Source organism: Microcaecilia unicolor, chromosome 7, assembly GCF_901765095.1.
Source record: "Microcaecilia unicolor chromosome 7, aMicUni1.1, whole genome shotgun sequence".
Lineage (NCBI taxonomy): Eukaryota > Metazoa > Chordata > Amphibia > Gymnophiona > Siphonopidae > Microcaecilia > Microcaecilia unicolor.
The window spans coordinates 115,112,654-115,135,691 of NC_044037.1; the positions used below are offsets into that span (position 1 = coordinate 115,112,654).

The 23,038-nt window shown below is 40.1% G+C and overlaps 2 protein-coding genes across 3 annotated transcripts in view; one reads left to right on the top strand and one right to left on the bottom strand.

Annotated features, from left to right (window-relative positions):
- RNF25 (ring finger protein 25) overlaps nucleotides 1-17,284 on the bottom strand; it is a 111,087-nt gene extending 93,803 nt beyond the window's left edge. Inside the window, exon 1 of one of the 2 annotated variants that reach the window (XM_030208995.1) lies at nucleotides 17,191-17,284. In XM_030208995.1, coding sequence (XP_030064855.1) covers nucleotides 17,191-17,219 — 29 coding nt within the window. In that variant the 5' untranslated portion in view covers nucleotides 17,220-17,284. Of the gene's footprint in view, nucleotides 1-16,979; nucleotides 17,003-17,190 lie in introns of those variants that run through there. The other variant, XM_030208996.1, reaches the window with a different exon arrangement.
- Nucleotides 17,285-17,578: 294 nt separating this feature from the next.
- The window catches only part of STK36 (serine/threonine kinase 36), a 385,051-nt gene continuing 379,591 nt past the window's right edge, over nucleotides 17,579-23,038 (top strand). Inside the window, exons 1-3 of the mRNA XM_030208993.1 lie at nucleotides 17,579-17,644; nucleotides 20,037-20,161; nucleotides 20,483-20,623. Of these exons, the coding sequence (XP_030064853.1) occupies nucleotides 20,069-20,161; nucleotides 20,483-20,623 (234 nt within the window). The 5' untranslated portion in view covers nucleotides 17,579-17,644; nucleotides 20,037-20,068. The remainder of the gene's footprint in view (nucleotides 17,645-20,036; nucleotides 20,162-20,482; nucleotides 20,624-23,038) is intronic.

Sequence of the window (23,038 nt, forward strand, 5' to 3'; positions counted from 1 at the left end):
TTTCTTAGTGGATACCTACATAAAACTTGAGAGTTATGAAGGCCAAAATCAAATTTGAGTCGAGCGAAGGATTTAAGGGCTTCATTGGTAATAAGTTGGTTAAGAAACCAAAGTATTGCATTTCTGCCAAGCCTGTTGATGGTTTTTTTTATGGATCAAAATGTTCTTATTATTCCATATTACGACATCTTCTAAGGCATTTGAGAGTTTAGGAAGAGACTTCAATAATTTAGAGAAAGATGTGATCGTGGCAGTCACAACAGGTTGGACTAAGTTTACAATATTCCTTAGTAGAAAAGAAATTGGCCAAAATGTGAAGAGGACAAAAGTTATTCATTTCAGTTTCCAGTTGTAGCCACGCAGGTGGCACATCAGACGGGTTATGTTGATACCAATTATAACCTTGATAAACAATAAATGAATTATGATAAAATAAACTCCAGGAAGTTCACACCTTCAAGAAATTTAGGTAGTTTTAGTATTTTTGAAGCAACAGAAGAAGTTTGGAGTTCCACAGAAATCGTATTAACATTTTATCAATTTGCTTGAAGAATATAGTGAGCAGGGGAACAGGCAACATGCTTAACATATAATTAACTTTAGGGGTCAAAGACTTTTTATAGTTTCTAGCCTGCCCTATCAACTTAGATATGGGTGACCAACAGGAAACAGAATTTTTAAGGGACTGTAAAATAAGTTACGTATTTTTATTAATGGTTTCCTTAATCAAATTACCTAGATGAATTCCCAGATATTTAATATGAGATAATTGAATTTTAAACTTGAAAGAGCTCAGATCTTGTGGAATATTATTGTGTACGGGAAGACATTCTGTTTTCCCCCAATTAATTGTGTAACCAGAAATTGAAGAAAATGACTCAATGTGAGGATACGTGGAATAGAGGGGATGGTGGTGAAAAGTAATAAAATCAATCATCAGCATATAATGGAACAAGAACCAATCTGTAAACCTAGAATATTAGGATCTTGTCTTAGGACAAGGGCAAGGTGTTCTGTGGCTAAATTAAATAAGGGGGAAGGAGGCAGCCTTGCCTGATTTTCCTGGATATGGAAAAGAATGGAGAAAGTTTGTTATTGACTAGGATATTAGCTTTGGGATGGAGGTATATTTATTGTATCATATAAGAGATACTGAGGCATATTTTCAAAGCACTTAGCCTTCCAAAGTTCCATAGAAACCTATGGAACTTTGGAAGGCTAAGTGCTTTGAAAATGAGTCCAATTGGGACCAAAACCAAGATATTTTAGGACTTGAAAAAGATATTTCCATTTCACTCTATCAAAGGCCTTCTCCTCATCCAGGGTAAGAGCCATCAGTTTAGCCTTATGATTATTTGCAGTGGGGAGAATATTGCAGAATAATCTTGAATTGTTGATAGTCGCATGATTGGACATCAAACCATATTGATCTGGGTGTATTAAAGAGGACATTATTTTAGATAACCTATTAGCAAAATTTACGCCAAAGTTATCTAAATTTATCAATGAGACTGGCCTATAACTTGTGATTAAGGAGGGGTCCTTTCCAGGTTTTGGTAAAACCACTATCTGGGCTTCTGTGAAAGAGCCATTGACTGAATTCTTCAATGATTCTAGAAAAATAATTTTAGTAAAAGAGAAAATGTTATTATTGTATAGTTTACAATACTCTACAGAAAACCCGTCTGGGTAAGGGGTCTTAGTGAGAGAAATTTAATGCAATCCGGAGGTGGCCGGTTCAAATCCCACTGCTGCTCCTTGTGATCTTGGGCAAGTCACTTAACCCTCCCATTGCCTCAGGTACAAACTTAGATTGTGAGCCCTCCTGGGACAGAGAAATATCTAGAGTACCTAAATGTAACTCACCTTGAGCTACTACTGAAAAAGGTGTGACCAAAATCTAAATAAATAAAATAAATAAATAGCTAGCTAGCTAGTTCGATCTCTTCTAATGAAATGGGGAGTTCTAGTTTTTTTATACTGGAAACATCCAAATGTGGAAAAGGCAACTTCTTTAAAAATATATATCTATTTCCACATATGAAGCTTAGAGATCTGTAGTATACAGTGACTTATACAATTTTTGAAACATTTGTACGATTTCCTCATCTTTCTGAATGAAACTACCTTAGTCTTAATTTTTTTTTTCTCTAAGATAATTTGCTAGCACTGTACATGCTTTGTTATTTTCAGAATAGTGTCGTGCACGTAAGGAGCCTAGTTGGTGGGAGGCTCATTTATTATGAATTTCATTGTACTCTGAACGAAGTTTGCATAGATGATGATAAATGTAATACTTGGGTGTTTTAGCAGAATTGAGTTCTGATTGTCTAATTTGCTCTTCAAAGTTATCTAAAATTTGTTTTCTCTATGCCAATGCGCTAAAACGCCTATGATTATACCTCTTAAATAGGCCATTAGAATGTCCCACCAGATAGTCAAAGAAGTGTCTTTAATATAATTAAAATGACAATAGCCCTCGATTCCTTTATTGATAGCTTCCTTGAAACCACTCTCATTAGCTAATTTGTGATTAAATCTCCAGACAGAACTATTGTTTTCTAAACCATAAAGAGTTAAATTAAGGAGAATAGGTGTATGATCTGAAATGACTGTAGGCCAGATATCTGATTTGTTGGTAAGTGTAATTAGAGAGTTCGAGATTAGGAAAAAATTAATGTGTGAGTGTGAGTTGTGTGGAATGGAGAAAAATATACATTCCTGTGATGACAGGTTCAAGAGGTGCCATATATCAGCTAGATAAAGGTCATGCATGATGCCATGTAGTATCAGCCTTCTTTTGGAGGAAGAAGAAAAACTATGAGATTTCCTGTCTAAAATGGGGTTTAGGATCAGGTTGAAGTCATCACCTGCAATAACAGGTACATGGGAATATTCGTTAAACTGTCAGACTTAAAAAAAAAACCAAACAAACTAAGGGTTATCACAATTAGGGGCATAGATACAACAAAACAAAATGTTAGAAGTTCTAATTTGAGCCTCCATACAAGTTCATCTACCTTCATTATCACAGGCAAATGAGTTTACAGTTAAGGAGAGAGATGATTTATAGAAGATGGCCGTGTTGTCAATCGCAAGAGAGGCTACACCCAAATTGAATTTGGCATGTTTTAGTAAGTGTATTGAATTGGAATTAAGGTGGGTTTCTTACAAATAAAGAATATTATTTATTATTTATTTGTAGCATTTGTAGCCCACATTTTCCCGCCTATTTGCAGGCTCAATGTGGCTTACATTTGCCGAAGTGGCACATGGTTTTACATTCAAGTGCGTACATACATGGTAGAAGAATACATTGTGACCTTGCGTAGGTGTCAACCTTATGTTGTTGCTCAGGTATCGACATTAGGGTAAAAATGATAGTGTTTGGCAGTGAGGTTAGTCAGCATTGTGGTAGGAATCGATATTAGAAGTGGTAATGTTTGTTCATTGAAAGCAGTGAGGTAACTCAGTCGTGTGATTAAGGTCGGTACAGTCTTTTTCTTCAGTTTGTTTAGTAGTTAGGATGGTTGTTTGTGGTATGCCTTCTTGAATAAGTCAGTTTTTAGTAGTCTTCGGAAGATAGTTAAATCTTGTGTTGTTTTTATTTATTTTTTGTCTATTAGATTGTAAGCTCTTTGAGCAGGGACTGTCTTTCTTCTATGTTTGTGCAGCGCTGTGTATGCCTTGTAGCGCTATAGAAATGCTAAATAGTAGTAGTAGTAGTTTTTATGGTCTTCGGAAGTGCGTTCCATAGTTGCGTATGTGGACTTGTATTTTAATCCTTTGCAGTTGGGGTAATGGAGGTTGAGGAATATGCATGCTGATCTTTTTGCATTCCTAGCAGGTAGGTTTATAAGGTCTGTCATGTAGGCCAGGGCTTCCCCTTGTATAATTTTGTGGACCAGGGTGCAGACTTTGAACACAATTCGTTCTTTTAATGGAAGCCAGTGTAGTTTTTCTCTTAAGGGTTTGGCGCTTTCATATTTTGCTTTCCCAAATATGAGTCTGGCTGCTGTGTTTTGGGCTGTTTGAAGCTTCTTAATGACTCGTTCTTTGCAACCTGCGTAAATTGCATTACAGTAGTCTAGGTGACTTAGCACCATTGCTTGTACTAGGCTGCGGAATGTTTCCCTTGGGAAGTAAGGTTTGATCCTTTTAAATTTCCACATTGCGTAGAACATTTTCTTTGTTGTATTTTTCGCGTGGTCTTCTAGTGTGAGATTTTGGTCAATCGTAACTCCCAAAATTTTCAAACTATCAGAAACCGGGAGAGGGTGTTTACAGTGTTGTTTTTATTTGAATTGTATTGTGAAGATAAGATGAGATATTGAGGCATATTATCAAAGCACTTAGCCTTCCAAAGTTCCATAGGTTTCTATGGAACTTTGGAAGGCTAAGTGCTTTGAAAATATATTTAATTGTGTCTTTTCTGCGTTTAGTTTCAATTGGAATGCGTCCGCCCATGAATTCATTATTTGGAGCCAAGCTTAGATACATAAGACCAAAATTTTTGTCTTGGTTATTAAGGCCCTTGGGGGTCTTTTACTAAGTCGCTATAGTGTTTTTAGTTCGCAGTAGAAATCAGCAGACAGTAAACCCCAAGATGCCCATTATATTTCTATGGGCATCCCAGTATTTACCGTCGGCTGATTTCTACTGCGAGCTAAAAACACTACTGTGGCTTAGTAAAAGACACCCTTAATATTTAACGATATAATGATCATAGAGAGACCTGTGGGGATAAAACTATTAAAGTATATGGAAAGAATACAATAGTACTAAGTGGAAAAACTTGTGGAAATGAATCAAGTGGTATATGAGGACATAACAGTAATAGCTCACATTGAACCTTATACAACACAGAACCTTATAAGATAACGTTGTGTGTGCCATACAAGACAGAACAGAAAGATCAGAGTAATCTGCCATCTCTTATTTGTAATTTATAGAGATCACAGTGTACTATTTAAAACAGCTGAGAAATTAATCTGCTAAACAGTAGACAAAAGGAGGAGGAGTAGTAGTCTCATATAAAAAAAACAAGCAGAACAATATATAATGGTTTAGTTCAATAGAAAGAAAACTATTAGGAAAATACTTGAGATTAAGTTATACTTGAATTTTCAGAAGGTGAGTGCCTTGTTCCAGATATTCCTTTAGCAGAGCAGGGTCCTCAAACAATTTTGTAAAATTATTTAGGGTAATTTTCATGGTTGCAGGAAAAAAACAACCATATTTTGCTCCAATGCTTTTAACTGAAACCTCATTGCCAGAAACTGTTTCCTTCATTGAACTGTATTTTTGGGTAGATTCGCCACTATTAGAATCGAATGACCATCAAATTTTAAAGGGGATTTTTTGCTTTGGCTGCTTGAATAGTTTGAATAGCATGCTGTCATCTTAGTAATTTCGCCACAATGGGACAAGGACACCATGAGGCTTATTTTCGAAAGAGAAAAACGCCCAAATTCCGACCTAAATCGGGAGATGGACGTCTTTCTCTTGTGGGTGCCCAAATCGGTATAATCGAAAGCCGATTTTGGGCATTTCCAACTGCACTCCGTCGCGGGAACGCATAAAGTTGACGGGGGCGTGTCGGAGACGTGGTGAAGGCGGGACTGAGGCATGGTTATCGGCTGAGCAGAGATGTGTGTGCTCGGCCGATAATGGAAAAAAGAAAGGCGTTTTCAGAGAGAATTTAGGTCACTTTTGTTGGACCCGTTTTTTTCATGAACAGGTCCCAAAAAAGTGCCCTAAATGACCAGATGACCACCGGAGGGAACCGGGGATGACCTCCCCTGACTCCCCCAGTGGTCACTAACCCCCTCCCACCAAAAAAAAACCCGAATGTTAAACACTTTTTTTCCAACTTGTAAGCCAGCCTCAAATGTCATCCCCAGCTCCATGACAGCAGTATGCAGGTCCCCAAAGTAATTTTAGTTTAGTTAGTGCTGTGCGGGACCCATGCAGAGAGGAAAAATCGGAAGAAAAAAAAAACCAAGCAAGTGCAGTCAGGGACGTCTAAATTACCAGGATAGTAAAAGGGAGAATCGAACCAGCAACCTTCTGATTACTAGCTCAGTGCTGTAGCCAGTGAGCCACATTATTCAGGTGCTTAGATGTCCTTCCCTTTCCATTAAGTCCCTCCAAGTTTCTGTCAGCCAATCACCACTGTTCAGCTGACACAGATGTCAGCTAAATGAGCTGTGATTGGCTGACAGAAATTTGGAGACTTAATGGGAAGGTAAGGACGTCTAATCAGTGGTGCACTGGCTAGAGCACTGAGCTTGTAATCAAAAGGTTGCTGGTTCAATTCCCCCTTTTACTATCTTTTAATTTGGACGTCCCTGACTGCACTTGCTTGCTTGTTTTTTTTTTTCTTCCGATTTTTCCTCTCTGCATGGGTCCCGCGCAGCACCAACTAAAGTAAAATTGCTCTGGGGACCTGCATACTACTGTCATGGAGCTAGGTATGATATTTGAGGCTGGCATAGAGGCATCTCAGGGGGACCAGGCACTACGAATGCTGGCCCCTCCCACGACCAATGCCTTGGATTTGGTCGTTTTTTGAGCTGGGACGCTTCGGTTTCGATTATCGCTAAAAAACAAAAACGCCCTAATCCAATGTATTTTCGAAAAAAAAGATGGACGTCCATTTTTTTCGAAAATACAGTTCGGCCCGCCCCTTCACGGACCCGTTCTCGGAGATGGACGTTTTTACAAATGGGCGTTCGCGTTCGATTATGCCCCTCCATGAGTCTTGAACAATTAAATATAGCGTCCTATGCACTCTTTCCAACTCAGGCAGTGGTGAGAAATTAATTTACAGGGCTTGAGGTAACCAATGATTCACTAAATTAAATATGTCATTACTTTCACATTTTTTTCTGGGAGGCTAAGAATGTTGATGTTGCATCTTCTGTTTTTATTATTTATGTTCTCCAAGTCCTGTTCCAAAGTGTGAAGGTTTCCAGAAATTCACGGAAAGGATTGCAGTTGTGCATCATGGGCATTCAGACAGTTTTCTGCTTGTTGCTGTATTTATATGAAGCTGAAAGCTGCTATAAATATGGCAACTGATCTTTACGCAAAGAAAGTACACAAAAACAAGAGAAACAGGAAGCCTGTATGGTTCTCCAAACAAGTGGCTGAAAATATACGGACAAAAGAGGCTTCGTTCAAGAAATACAGAAGAATACAAGAGGATCATGGAAAAGATTACCAGATTAAACTCAAAGAAGTGAAGAGGGAAATAAGCCTAGTGAAAGTGCAGGCAGAATTAAAAATGGCTAAAGATGTTAAGAGGTAACAAGAACTTTTTCAGATATATTGAGGAAAGGAGAAAAGATAGGAATGGAATTGGTAGACTGAAAGATGCTGAGAATGGCAGTGTGGAGAGTGATGAGGAGAAAGTGAACGTGCTAAATAAATACTTCTCTTTGGTGTTCAAAGAAGAAAATTGTGGAGAAGGACCGTGGTCAACTGCCAAGGGAATATCTGGGAATGGTGTGGATATTGTGTCATTTACGGAAGAAAGAGTTTATAAACAGCTTGAGAATCTGAAAGTGCACAAAGCTATGGGCCGGATGGGATACATCCTAGGATACTGAGGTAGCTCAGAGAAGTCAGGGACCTCTTAGGATTTATTAATAGATCTTTAGAGATGGGAGAAGTTCCTCGGGACTGGAGATGAGCTGATGCAGTCCCTCTTCACAAAGCAGAGACAGGAAGAAGTGAGAAATTACAGGCCAGTAAGCGTCACATCAGTTGTAGGAAACATCATTTCCTCCATTGCTGCTGAAGGAAAGGATAGTTGACTTTGTAGAAGCCAACAGGTTACAGGATCCGAGGCAACATGGCTTTACCAAAGGAAAATCCTGCCAAACGAATTTTACTGCTTCAGGGGCTACACAGAAATCCTTCACTGTCAAAGTGTAATTGATATATGACGGATGTATATTGAAATGAAATGTACAGATCACCTTGATTCTGTTGAAAAAAACAACTCAATCAGAGATGCCAAAAAAGAATGCTGACATGAAGTCAATCAGACAGTCTCATGTCAGCATTCTTTTTTGGCATCTCTGATTGAGTTGTTTTTTTCAATATAATCAAGGTGATCTTCTGTACATTTCATTTCAATATACATCCGACATATATCAATTACACTTTGACAGTGAAGGATTTCTGTGTAGCACCTGAAGCAGCCCTGTTGGGCGAAACACGGCTTGTGTCGGGCTGTTTGTGTATATATATATTTTAATTGGTTTTTATTAATAAATTACGTCTTGTCTTTTAACAATCTGCTTCGTACATTTTCCATTTTGGAGTTTGCAGACCGTCTGCCTTTGTGCTTTCTTAAATGAATCTTACTGACTTCTTAAGACTGGCTGACCAAAGAACTGGACGAAGGAAAAGTTTGCCTTTTTGCGGATGACACAAAGATAGCCAATAGAGTGGATACCCTGGAAGCAGCAGAAACCATGAGAAAGAATCTTCAAAAGTTAGAAGAATGGCCAAGGGTCTGGCAGTTAAAATGTTATGACTAATAATTCACTCAAGCTCTATTCAATAAATGAAATTCCTAACACAGACTCACATTAGCTGTGCAACTGTAATGTGGAACACCCACTCAATTGTCACCTTAATCGTGTGTATTGAAAGTGGAGAAAAAAAAGCTTCAGAGTTGCCACCCAGCCAGTTAAAATGTAATGCCAAGAAGTGTAGAGTGATGCACTTGGGGTGCAGAAATCCAGAAGAGATCTATCAGATAAGAGGGGAGAGATTGGTAAGCTCAGCTCAGGAGAGGGAGTGATGGTGTCCAAGGATCTGAAGATGACAAAATAATGCGACAAGGCGGTGGCCATGGCCAGAAGGATGTTAGGCTGCATAGAGAGGGTATAACCCACAGAAGAAAGGAGGTATTGATGCCCCTCTACAAGTCATTGGTGAGGTTCCACTTGGAGTATTGTGTTCAGTTTTGGAGGCTGTATTGTATTGTACTAAGAATGTAAAGACTTAAAGCAGTTCAAAGAAAAGGGACAAAATGGTATGGGATTTGCGATGCAAGATGTATGACAAGACACTTACTGACCTGAATATGTATACCATGGAGGAAAGGAGAAACAGAGGTGATATGATACAGACGTTCAAATATTTGAAAGGTATTAATCCACAAACAAAACTTTTCCAGAGACGGGAAGGTGCTGGAACTAGAGGACATGAATTGATGTTGAAAGGGGGCAGATTTAGGAATAATGTCAGGAAGTATTTTTTCATGGGCAGTGTGGTAGATACCTGGAATGCCCTTCCATGGGAGGTGGTGGAGATGAAAACGGTAACAGAATTTAAAAATGCGTGGGATAAAGGAATCCTGTTTAGAAGGAATGGATCCAAAGAAGCATAGCAGAGATTCAAAAGCAACACTGGTAATTCGGAAGCAAAGCCAGTACTGGGCAAACGTTTATGGTCTGTGCTCATCGTGGATGGATAGATTCAGAACTTGGAGAATAAGGCCAGAGCTAGGCAGACTTCTACGGTTTATGCCCTGATCGTGGCTGAATAGATTTGGATGGGCTGAGTGGAGCTTTTCAGGGGCTTTGACATTAACTTCAGAAATTCTAGAACAAGGAAAGTGCTGGGCATACTTCTATGGTCTATGCCTGAAAATGGCAAGGGACAAATCAGACCAGGTATACATATGAAGTATCACATACCATATGTAATGAGTTTATCTTGTTGGGCAGACTGGATGGACTGTACAGGTCTTTATCTGCTGTTATCTACTATGTTGTTCAAAACACGCAGTATGAGCAGACAGCTGCTGTTTTCAAGGATAAAACCATTCTCTCTCGTTTCTGTTAACATGTTTTTGTTTTCTTTAATCATGTCTTTCACCTGCAATAACTTTTGCAGAAGTGTGTTTAGAGAGAACTCCTTGTGTTGTTCTGGCCACACTTTGCATGACAATGCAGGTTCCTGCCTGGAATGCTTTACACCTTGGTTGAAAGGCATCTGATCTTGTTTGGTATGCTTTGAGGAAGCCATAACAAGGAAATCTGCAGTGAAAATATAATCTCTGATCTTATGATGAAGGTAAATTTTTCAGAGGGATGCATTGCTAAAGGTCTAAGCTGCCATCTTGTTCAGTACTCGTGTGCGCTCCCCACGCCCCAAGTCCTTCCATTTTTCAATGGATTACTTTTGGCCAGACTAAAAACTATGTGGTTCCTAGCCCTGCAATTGAAAACATTTTAAAAAATTGTTTTTGACAAATTGTGTTTCATTTTAAATTTGGATTCTGCATTTTTTGTTGCAATCCCCATTGAACGTCAGAAAACAGTGGCCTATAAGTTTTTAAAATACATTAAAGTAAATAAGTTTAGTTATGCTGTTAACTTACAGCACAAATCATTTGAGTATTGATGCAGATGTGTGCTAAATTTAGGGCAGCTAATAACTCCCATTTTAATGCACAAAAAATATGTTTTTTAACCAGTCCTTTAATTTTTGTGCATTTTCTATGACGTTCATGGAAATGATTTACAGGAAATTGCACTTTGGGGCCCTATCACTAAGCAGCGCTAAAAGGTGGCCTGCGGTAGTCACAATGCAGGTCTTTCCAATGCACTGAGGCCACTTTTAGCTTGTTGATAAAAGGCAGATTTTTCTGTTATTCCAATAATGGCTACACGCTAATTTTCCCATTAGCATGTGGCCATTAGAAAGTGAGCCCTTACAGCCACCTATTTTGTAAGCAGTAAGGGCTTATGGGCTAATCCTGCACTAATCTGTTAGTGCATGGAAACACCCAGGGGCTAACATTAGCATAGCTGCACCCACTCTCTGCCCCCATACATGTCCTAGGGCTAAAATATAAAATTTATTTTTTAGCAAGCGAGTAGCTTGTACCCTGTGGTAGTGCATTTTAACCTGCAGTAAGCACATGTTAGTGCTTACCGCACCTTAGTAAAAGGACCCCTTAATCTTTAAAGTACTTTCTTTTTGGTTTACTACAGCTGCACAGGTGATGTTTTTAATTTTCATTTACTTCTATGAAGTAAATGGAAACAATTCAAAGAAGCCACCTGCAGATTTGGGTGCATAATGGGGACTCGGAGACCCTCAGGCCACCTGTGTCCCAGAACCTCACCATACTGACTTCTCCCCTATATTTACCATACATTATTTCCTTCTGTCTTCAAAAGCTGACCATTTAAAAACATAGTTCAACTGATGTCCCCCCACTTTTGCTGAGATGTGCCATTTTAAAAATGCCTGAAATTCTGCTGAAGTCACTGACCTCAGAAGAACACCTGCCTTCAATGCCCTGCTTTGAGAGCAGGAAGAGACAGGAAAGATAAATAAATATAAGTGGATATTTTATTTACAGTATAAACAACAACTAAATTAAAATGCATAATTAAAACAAACACAACCTACACAAACACCTAAAACAATCTAAAGTCAACAACAAAAAATAACACTGATAGTACACATGCTTCATCATAATAATATGCTAAATGCTTAAGCATTTAAGATCTTATACAACCCCAAACATATCGGGGTTAAGATGCTTTCTGGATCCAGGGCAACACTCCTCTGCCTCTGGATCCCAGAGAGCTTCCAATTTTGTTTAATTCAAAGACGTGGGCAAACTAACCAATAAAATTTAAAAGTAGAAGTCATGAACTTACCACAGTTAGAACACCATCCAACATGAAAAGGTGCACAAAGCTTAGCATACATTTCAATTTGTGAACACTACTTTATACTCCCAATGCACGTACATACTATTAGTTTACAACAACGGCAGCTATAAACATGAGTAAAGAAAACGTGAGCTAAAATTTAGCACACATTTTCTACTCAGACTATTACAGCGGGCTGTAGTTTTTTCAATTTAGCTTCTGTCAGAGGGCTATAAGTAAATTGCTGATATATCTTGATCTTCAGATTCCCCCTACACCTCCCCGAAATATAAATTATGACCCCCCCCTATACCCTCCCCATTTCCCCAATATACCAAAGAAAGAAGCTCATCACACTTGGGCCACAGCATCACTGGACACCAACAGGAGGTAAAAGTTGTCTCCTCCTGTCATCTTGGCATGTCATAGATTTGTTCCAATTGATTTTATAACCAGAGAGTCTCAAAAAGGATTCTATGAAGATTAAAAAGGGAGGAAGAGAGTCTATGGTAGTGTATAGTAAAATGTCATCTGAACAGATGGAGAGTTTAAAGGTGTCATTTTCTAGTTGTACATCTCAGATGGATGTATTAGAGTGGATAACCATAGCAAGGGATTCTGCTTCTACTACTACTAATCATTTCTATAGCGCTACTAGACATACACAGCACTGTACACATTATATACAGGTACTTTGTCCCCAGGGGGGCTCAAAATCTAAGTTTTTTGTACCTGGGGCAATGGAGGGTTAAGTGACTTGCCCAAAGTCACAAGGAGCTGCAGTGGGAATCAAACCCAGTTTGCCAGGATCAAACCCCGCTGCACTAACCATTAGGTTACTCCTCCACTCCAATCTAGATCTCCTCCACAGTTAGATTAAAAAGATAGCGGACATCCTTGTCTCATTCCCCTTTGCAATAAAAATGGAGATGAAGTGGATCCATTGACTGAAATAGTAGCTACGGGGTTATAATTAAGTAATTTTATCATATTCAGAAAACCATCCCCAAAATCAAACCATTTTAGTGTGTGAAATAAATGATCCCGTTCTAGTCTGTCGAATGCTTTCTTAGCATCCAATGAAATAGTAACATACTGTTCAGTTACTGAGTTAGAATATGACCAAAGATTCCAAAATGGTCTGGAATTATTATTAGGAAGACGACTGGGTGTAAATCTATTTTGATCTCTGTGGACAAGTTGAGGTAGGAGTTTCTGTAAATGAGAAGCAAGGATCTTTGCATAAATTGTGTTATCAATATTGATTAGGGAAATTGGTCTATAATTTTCAACCTAATTATCTTTGTGAGGTTTGCAAATAACCACAATAGTGGACTCCAAAAAGGAGCCTTTGTAAGAGGGATCTTTTAAAATTAGATTGTAAAATTGGAGTAGTTTAGGAACTAAGATTTCTGAAAAGGACAAGTACAACTTGGTGTTAAAGCAATCATTACCTGGTGCCTTACCACTGGGGAGAGACTTAATGGCGGACAGTATTTCCTTTTCAGTAATTGTTCAAAAAAAGAGGAATAGATTTTAGGAAGGGATATTGATGCGGTGAATTCCTGAAAAGCAGAAGGTAAGAATTTAATCTTAGGACTGTATAGCTTTTAGCAGAAATTTTGAAATTGTTGTGTAATAGCAGGGTCGGCAGAATGGGAAATACCATTGGAATCTATTATTTGCAGGACTCATGACCTGTTAATTTTGGATTTCAAGTATTGGGCTAAGAGATGGCTAGATTTATAGTTTTCTGCATAAAATCTTGATTTCTGTGAGTGAATGCTTGAGATGGTTTCCTGAGAGATTAAAGAATTAAATTGGGTCATTCCATGCCAAGTGGTCTAAAATTTAAAAAAAAGTTCCCACCGTCATGTCCTTCAATTTTGTTCAAATTTTATCGGTTGCACGAGTCAGGTGTTAAACGAAGTTTCCCAAAATTTGAGGTCTCTAACTGCAATAGTTGCAGATCTAAGACCCCCTTTTCTGAAAGGTTGTCTGTCCATGAGCGCGTGACATTTACCAAAATGCCATTTTTGGGGTCTAATAAAATCCAAACACATTTATAAGAATGGCTAAAAAATTCAAATCCTGTACAGTTTTTGAAGCTAATTCCGATGAAATACATTTTAACATTATGGATGCAAAATCCAGTCAAACAAGTTGACTCAAAGTGTGCATCAAAATTGGCCACGACTCATCGGAACATATTTGGACCAATATTCAGACCACAACAACTTCCATGCAAACAAAGATACGGACTTGAAATTTCGAACAAGCATTATGCTTGTGCTGGACATAATACTGCCAGATTTGCAACTAACCAGCATCTATAACCGCCCTGCAAGATCTCTTCAAAGTTGGCTACAGTGCCAAAGGTTAGCAGTGGCGGTTTCCTACAGCAGCACTGCTCTTCTAGTTTTGCTGTCTGACTCTCATCAAAGTATTGCATTCCAGCTCCAGCTTCCGCTGTATCTGTGGCACTTCTAGCTAGCTGTTCGTTGCAGTGTCTCTAAGGCTTTTATTGCACTCTTTCTTTATATTGGACAGCTAGCTATATTCAGAGCTACTTCAATTTAGCCTTCACTTCAAGTTTCCCTGCACTTCTCCCTTAGGAAGCATTTCTTTTCTTTCCTCTTTGGCCCCATCATCTGCGGTTTCTGTTTGGCCGTTCTGAGCCCTCATGTTCATTTCCAGGCTTTGCCTGTCGGCATGGCTATGGCTCCATTCACCTTTTCCTAGGTTTGGGAATTTTGCGGCATTCTCCACAAGGACAGCATCAGGGTGCACCTCACTCTAGATGAGATCTTCCCGGGTCTTCTTGGAATCCTTGAGCTGGCTGGTCACCCTTCAAATGAGCCACCTTGTCCCAATCCAGACAGCGCTGGTACGATATTTTTCTTGACCGAGGACTGGAGGATCTAGGATCAGACTTGGGTGCGCAGTCTGCTCACGGTGCTGAGTCCTCGGGCCTGGCTGTGCATTCATGTCTTGGGCTCTGTGGTGGACACTTTGGAGGTAGTGCTGTGGGTGGTGCTCACAGACAACATCTACAGATCTTGCTTCTCGACGGGTGGTCTCCTGTATTCCAGGAGTGTCAGCAGTGTCTTCTATGGCTGTTCTCGGTATGTCGGCGCATGAACTGGTGGCTTCACAATTCCTCCCTGTGGAAGGGATGCCTTGACGCCTCCGCAGTGCATGGTGGTGGTCACGGATGTGAGTCTCTCAGATTGGAAAGCCCTTTGCTTCCTCTTTCCATCTCCAGGGTTGTGGATGGCACAGGGGACAGTGTACCGATCTCCCGCCTGGATCTGCTTTTGGTGCTGTTTGTCTTCTAGCCTTTCAGGACACATTGTAATCCAGGCAGTGCTTGTGCCGTCTCTGCTGCCTGGACCTGCTTTTGGTGCTGTTCATCTTCTAGCACTTCTGTGTCAGTCCCCAGTTGACCATCTTCCCCTTGGTTAACTCATGGGGCAGAGTGAAGCATCTTCCCCTTCCCCTCCAGGTTGACCATCTTCCTCTCACTTCCAATTAATATTTTCTTTGACCTGAAGCAAGAAGCCTTGACTGAAAACACTACCTCATTGAATCTAGATAAAAAATGTGCTCAGTTGATGGTTTTAAAAATACTGTTCAATACTACACTGCATAGCGGGAAAAGTGCAAAGTTGTTCTGTCTTAAGCCTATTGTTTAACTGAAGCTGTAGGTTTATTTTTCTTAAGACATGTCCTTGACAGTCCACAATCTAAGTTTAATTTACCCTCTGTTCTTGATGGCTGGGGTCAATAGAGCTTGAAGATACCACCGTGCTACCACAGAACCCGCAAGGAAAAGCAGAGGAAAGGAATTTTCCAAACAGCTTGACAGATTTGCAGCTTTAAACTTGAACATGAAGAACATGAGCACATTGGCACAGACAGAATTACATGAGGAGTACAGAGACAAGAGACACAAGAAAGAGGGGGGGATAGTGGACACTGTGGAAACTATGCTTTCTTTATAAATTCAGGAGTGAACTGCAGATAATGGAGGGGGGAGGGAAAGTAGTATAAAGACAAGGGAAAAAGAGCTACCTGGGCAAGAATCACTGGATTATTTTCTGTTGCTCATGCTGGACAGGTGAATGACCTTGAACACTTTTCCTGGAGAATTTCTGTTCTCTTTTGTTAGATGCTATATATCTTTTTTTTTAAAGCTTGGACTCTATATGATGCTGTGGCTTGCTCAGTTTGCTAATAAACATATATTCAAACAAAAAACAAACCGTGAGTAGGCAATGAATTCAGCAGCCCAAGGAATACCTACAGAGCCTCTTTATTCCCTTCCCATCTGTAGAACCAGTTGTATACTTAGACTGTGAGCCCACTTGGGACAGAAAATACCTGTACAGATAGGTGTATTTGTGTGTGAACCGCTCTATGCCTATGTGTATAAAGTGATTTATTCAGTTGAGAATGCTTTAATGCAGCATGTTAAAATATATAGCATAGATTAGTATGGAAATGAGAGTGCAATAGTAAATTATCTTAGAATAAATTTGCCTTATTTGCCTTGTATTATATGGCCTGTTCTCCTTTCCAAATCAGAGAAGCAAGCACCACCTATACATTTTTTTGTAGACTACTGGATTAGCGCATTAGTTGATGTCATAAAACTGCCCCCCCCCCCCCCTTATATCAGCACAGCAGCCAGTCATTTCAAGAAACAGAGCAGGTCAAACCTCAGCAGCCTCTTTTTCAGTACTGCCAGTGAGAGACAGAACGAGGACCACTAGCTACACACGGCAAGCAAAATTAGGCTACCGAGAACTTTACTGATGTCACTGTATAACAAATCGCACCGCAACCCGGAACAAAGCTTGATTCCCTGCTAATGTAGTAGTGGGAACACTTAACAAAACACCACTGTCAGGAAGACGTTAAAAACAAACATAAAGCCAGTTTGAGGGGTGGTATAATGTGTGTGCTAGAGGAAGAGAGGAATTGTTACCGCGGCCTATGGAAAGAAGATTGCTAGGGTAATGTAAGACTGGAGAAAACCTGAGAGAAGAAGCACACATTAAAGCTGCAGGAGAAAAAAAAAAGTCCTGCAACCAGTGTTCTAAATAAAGTGGTGTGGTAGCCGTGTTAGTTTTAAAAGGTAATAAATAGAAATAAAACAAAACAGAGAAGAAAATAATAGTCCAACTGGACTAACTTAATACGTTGAAATCGGGGACTGGAGGTGATTGTAATCAGTAGTGCCGTTGACACTAGTTCAAAATCGGGTACATCTGGTTATCTTACCTAAGCACTCACACTGAGAGGCAGAGGAAACTTTATTATGAATTATAGCTTACAGTTCTACTTCCAGTAACGTCTCTTCAAAGAAGAAATGTGTCTGCACAAGGACAAAGCATTTAGAAATCTCCACCCTATAACTCACATTAACCCCTTGAAGAAAAAGAAAAAAAAAGGAGTAGAACTTCAGTTGTCCTAGTCTACTTCCATATCTTACCAATCTTCTTCTTCTCCTCCAGCTGCCATTTCTACAATTCACACACACGCCAGGCACTACCGTCCCGGAACAACCGAAAGGAAGTAGAACTCACACCACAGCTGATCCTGATGTCACATCCGCTCTACAACCCGTTGCAGATCCTGAGGGACGCCGTTGCTAGGGTGTCAGTGACGTCTGGGTCTGGCCAGGAAATGCCTGTCGGATGGAAGGTAATTTTGAATGGTTTCCGAGAAATTAGGGCAGTGAAAATGTAAAATAGTGCTGAAGATGGAAATAGAAAAGTTAATGAGAGTGAAAAAAAGCAATAACATTTTGTAGATTTATCTGGTCGAAAATATTGTGATCAGGCAGCTCTGCTGTTGTCTCGAGAAAAGGGACTGAGGACTCGCCGATGAGGGCATGTTGGTGATAAGTGAAAGAAACATTTTCAACAGAGATCAAGCTCTTATAGGTGGGGAACGAAAAAAACTGAGGTGGAAATGCGAAGGAAATGATTCAGGAGACTCCCTCTTTTATACTACTACTACTATTTAACATTTCTAAAGCGCTACCAGGGTTGCTTAGCGCTGTACAATTAACAAAGAAGGACAGTCCCTGCTCAAAGGAGCTTACAATCTAAAGGACAAAAAGTGCAGTCAATCAAGATTGAGGCAGTCTAGATCTCCTGGATAGAGGTACAATGGTTAGGTGTCCAAAGCGACATTGAAGAGGTGGGCTTTGAGCAAGGATTTGAAGATGGGTAGGGAGGGGGCTTGGTTGGCGTATGGGCTCAGGGAGTTTATTCCACGCATAGGGTGAGGCGAGGCAGAAAGGGCGGAGTCTGGAGTTGGCGGTGGTGGCGAAGGGTACTGAGAGGAGGGATTTGTCCTGTGAGCGGAGGTTACAGGTAGGAGCGTAAGGGGAGATGAGGGTAGAGAGGTAGTGAGGGGCTGCAGATTGAGTGCATTTGTAGGTTAGTAGGAGAAGCTTGAACTGTATGCGGTACCTGATTGGAAGCCAGTGAAGTGACTTGAGGCGGAAGATAAGACGCGCAGCAGAGTTCTGAACAGATTGAAGGGGGGATAGATGGTTAAGTGGGAGGCCAGTGAGGAGTAGGTTGCAGTGGTCAAGGCGAGAGGTAATGAGAGAGTGGATGAGAGTTCGGGTGGTGTGCTCAGAGAGGAAAGGGCGAATTTTGCTGATGTTATAGAGAAAGAAGCGACAGGTCTTGGCTGTCTGGTGGATATGGGCAGAGAAGGAGAGGGAGGAGTCGAAGATGACTCCGAGGTTGCGGGCAGATGAGACGGGGAGGATGAGGGTGTTATCGACTGAAATAGAGAGTGGAGGGAGAGGAGAAGTGGGTTTGGGTGGAAAGACAATGAGCTCGGTCTTGGCCATGTTCAGTTTCAGGTGGTGGTTGGACATCCAGGCAGCAATGTCGGATAAGCAGGCCGATACTTTGGCCTGGGTTTCCGCAGTGATGTCTGGTGTGGAGAGATAAAGCTGGGTGTCATCAGCATAAAGATGATATTGGAACCCATGAGATGAGATGAGATCAGCGAGCCCAGGGAAGAGGTGTAGATTGAAAAAAGAAGGGGTCCAAGGACAGATCCCTGAGGAACTCCAACAGAGAGCGGGATGGGGGGGTGGAGGAAGATCCATGAGAATGTACTCTGAAGGTAGGGTGGGAGAGATAAGAGGAAAACCAGGAGAGGACAGAGCCCTGGAACCCAAATGAGGATAGTATAGCAAGAAGTAAATTATGATTGACAGTGTCAAAAGCGGCGGATAGGTCGAGGAGGATGAGGATGGAGTAGTGACCTTTGGATTTGGCAAGGAACAGGTCATTACAGACTTTAGTGAGTGCCGTTTCTGTCGAGTGTAGAGGGCGAAAACTGGATTGAAGCGGATCGAGGATGGCATGAGAGGAGAGAAAATCAAGGCAGCGGCTGTGAAAGGCGCGTTCAAGTATCTTGGAGAGGAAGGGTAGGAGGGAGATGGGGCAGTAGTTGGAAGGGCAGGTAGGGTCTAGTGATGGTTTTTTGAGGAATGGTGTGACTACAGCATGCTTGAAGGAGTCAGGGACAGTTGCAGTGGAGAGAGAGAGGTTGAGGATATGACAGATGGGGGGGGGGGGGTGACAGTAGGAGAGATGGTGTTTAGTAAGTTAGTAGGGATGGGATCAGAGGAACAGGTGGTGCATTTCGAGGAGGAAAGAAGGTGGGCGGTTTCCTTCTCGGTGATATCAGGAAAAGAGGAGAAGGAGGCCTGGGTTGGTTGGTTGAGGGAGTGGGTTAAAGGGTGAAGAGGAAGACGTGGCTTGGTAGTGAATTCGAGGTTGATCTTCTGCATCTTGTCGCGGAAGTAGTCAGCCAGTGATTGAGGAGAGAGTGGGGGGGGGGGGGGGGAGCAGAGAGCACTTTGAGGAGGGAGTTAAGGGTGGCGAAGAGACGACAAGGGTTGCAGCAGAAATACATGGAAGTGAGTCCAATAAAAAAGAGAATAGTGTTAACTGAAGTTGCTGCAAAATGTAGTAGCCTCTTGTGAGACATTTACTGATGGTTATTATCGGTTAATGTTTTTTTTTTTAGAAGAAGAACTGATTAAGATTAAGAGAGACTCTTTTTACTTCCTATATCTTAATCTTTCTAGTATACTTATATATAAAAAGGTTGGTCACAGTACTTTCTCAGCATTGTCTTCTATCAATCTTTCTTTGCTCTGTTTAGCATTTATTTTGTGTGATTGCTACAGTTTATTGTTACTGTTTTATTGCAAAGTGACCTGAATTATGACACCAAATAAATGTCAGCTAAATAAATAAGCCTTGCTGATTACCTTTTTTTTTTTTAAATTTTGCTTAGATTGATGAGGTATTAATGTGAAGAACCCCTGAATGGCAGCTATGGAAAATTACCATGTACTGGAAGTGATTGGGGAAGGATCATTTGGACGGGTGTACAAGGGACGTCGCAAGTACAGTGGACAGGTATCCTGGGAAAGATGTTAAGGGGTTGAGAGGCGATATATGCAGAGGGACTAGGGAAGAGGGGTCAGAGAGGAGAAAATGTGAAGCAGTACGGGTGGGAAGATGAATTGAGGGGCATATTGGGTTAGAAGGGAAGAACAAAGAAGTACAGGAAAGTAAGTGCAGGAGAAAGAGTTGGGAGGAAAGGAAAGAGAGATTGAATTGATGGATTTTATCAGGATTATTACTTTTGGGATGGAGGAGATATTTTGGGCCTGTGTGACAGAAATTGGTCAGCATGTGTGATTGGACTAAGCTGCTCTACCTACTCTTCTTTTACAGATAGTGGCTCTGAAGTTCATTCCAAAGGTGGGACGCCCTGAGAAGGAACTGAAGAATTTACAGAGAGAGATTGAAATCATGGGGGGACTCAAACACCCCAACATTGTGCAAATGCTAGGCAGTTTTGAAACGGATAAGGAAGTGAGTAACCTGGCTTCATCAAAGAAATTATTTTTTATTATCTTGTCTCACACTGAGTATGCAACCAAAGCTCCTGGAGAAGAATTACTTTTTCTAGTAGTGAAATTTATCTGTATCACTTTTGCAAATATAACCATGGTGCTATTGGAGGGTTTAAAGCATTTCTCAGTGTGATGTTATCTTGACATGCTGAAGAATATAAAAATATGGGTCACATTGGTCTTTGCCATCATTTTTTATGGGCTGGATATTCAAAGAGACTTACATGTTTAGTAACAGTCACTAAATTTATAAATCTTCTATCCATGGCACTTTCAATATAATTTACAAATTTGCTCCAGACTGTTAAAATACAAAACTCTTTATTGAACACATGCGCTTCAAAACCTGCTCATGTGCATTTTAAAATCTGTAAATACACACACAACTCTCTTCTGTCTTTCATACCCATTCACTCCTGTATCGTGTCTGCTTAGTGACTCTATAAGCGTTTAAAGTTTTATACAACTTGCTGTTTTAAATATTATTGCACTGCACATTATATTTCACATTTTACATTCCTCAAATAAATATCACAGTGTTACACAAAATTAAAGGCAAACATCCTTTGTAATTCTGCTGTCTTTGATCTTCCAGTTTCCCTTTCTTACAATGTCTATTTTGAGGGTTTGCAAAAAGTCTCCAGTGCTTTCCTCAATAAATAAATGAGTCTGCTTTCAATACTCTTCAGGCACTACGTTGGAGGAATGAGTTACTCATGATAAAATTTGCTGTGGTCCTTAACCAAACGTCGGTTAAGGACCACAGCAAATTTTATCATGAGTAACTCATTCCTCCAACGTAGTGCCTGAAGAGTATTGAAAGCAGACTCATTTATTTATTGAGGAAAGCACTGGAGACTTTTTGCAAACCCTCAAAATAGACATTGTAAGAAAGGGAAACTGGAAGATCAAAGACAGCAGAATTACAAAGGATGTTTGCCTTTAATTTTGTGTAACACTGTGATATTTATTTGAGGAATGTAAAATGTGAAATATAATGTGCAGTGCAATAATATTTAAAACAGCAAGTTGTATAAAACTTTAAACGCTTATAGAGTCACTAAGCAGACACGATACAGGAGTGAATGGGTATGAAAGACAGAAGAGAGTTGTGTGTGTATTTACAGATTTTAAAATGCACATGAGCAGGTTTTGAAGCGCATGTGTTCAATAAAGAGTTTTGTATTTCAACAGTCTGGAGCAAATTTGTAATTTATAACACGAAGGCTCCGGTAGTATATTTGAGTCCCTGATTGTACAATATAATAAACTTTCAATATAATGCCACTGAAAATTTCCTTTGATTGTTCTGGCGCTATCTGAATATAATTATAGTATATTATATGCTATCTGAATAGTGCCAGGGCAAAGGAGTTTTGCTGAACTGTATGTCTAGTGGTGTTATTCAGCTACTTTCTGAATGGTATTAATCCATAAACAAATCTTTTTCAGAGACAGAGAAGCGGTAGAACTAGAGGACGTAAATTAAGGTTGCAGGGTGTTAGTCTTAGGAGTAACTTCAGGAAATAGCTTTTCATGGAGAAGGTGGTGGATGCATAGAATGCCCTCCTGGTGGAGGTGGTGGAGTCAAAAACAGTGATGGAATTCAAAAATAGAGAGGATAATTTCAGAACAGACTTAACACATCAAGTGCTATGAGTTCATTTATAATAGGGTGATGCTTAGACGGCAACTCCAGCAGTGGGGAGGTGAGGCCAGTGCCAGACAGATTTCTACAGTCTGTGCCTGTATGAGCCCTGAAATTGGCAAGGATGGATCAGGTATAGATATCTGATATCACATTTGTATCGTATGCTATATATCTCAGTGGGGAAGGGGAAGGGGAAGACATCTTAAAGTGGAATTTATCAAATAAAATGTTTTTAGTAAAACTATTGGAGTGTTGGCTCAATCATGAATTGATATTGAATATGATTATTAGGCATATGCTGTTTTGTTGCTTTACAATATAGGTGCCATGTAGGCCCCTTCTAGGTGTCTGAATATAGGCACACTTTTTTTTTTTATAGATTTGATCCTGTGATGTCTACTGTATATATGTTCAGTGCCACTAACAATCCATATAGCAACACTAAATATACATATATTTTTTAAACACCACAGCCGGCATTTAAAATAATTGATTTCAAGCAACCCATGATATAATGAGTTAACGTAGTCTATTTTGCTGGTCCAATCCTTATTCTCCAAATAAGGATAAAATTATCAAATCTAATGAAGACGTGGAATCGCTGAATAAGTAGATGCCTATGGTAATACAGTTGTGAATCTAATGCAGTCTTTCAGTTTAATGTCAATATTTCCATTTACTGAGTAGGTCAGTAGTGGCCATGACATACAACTAAACCATAAT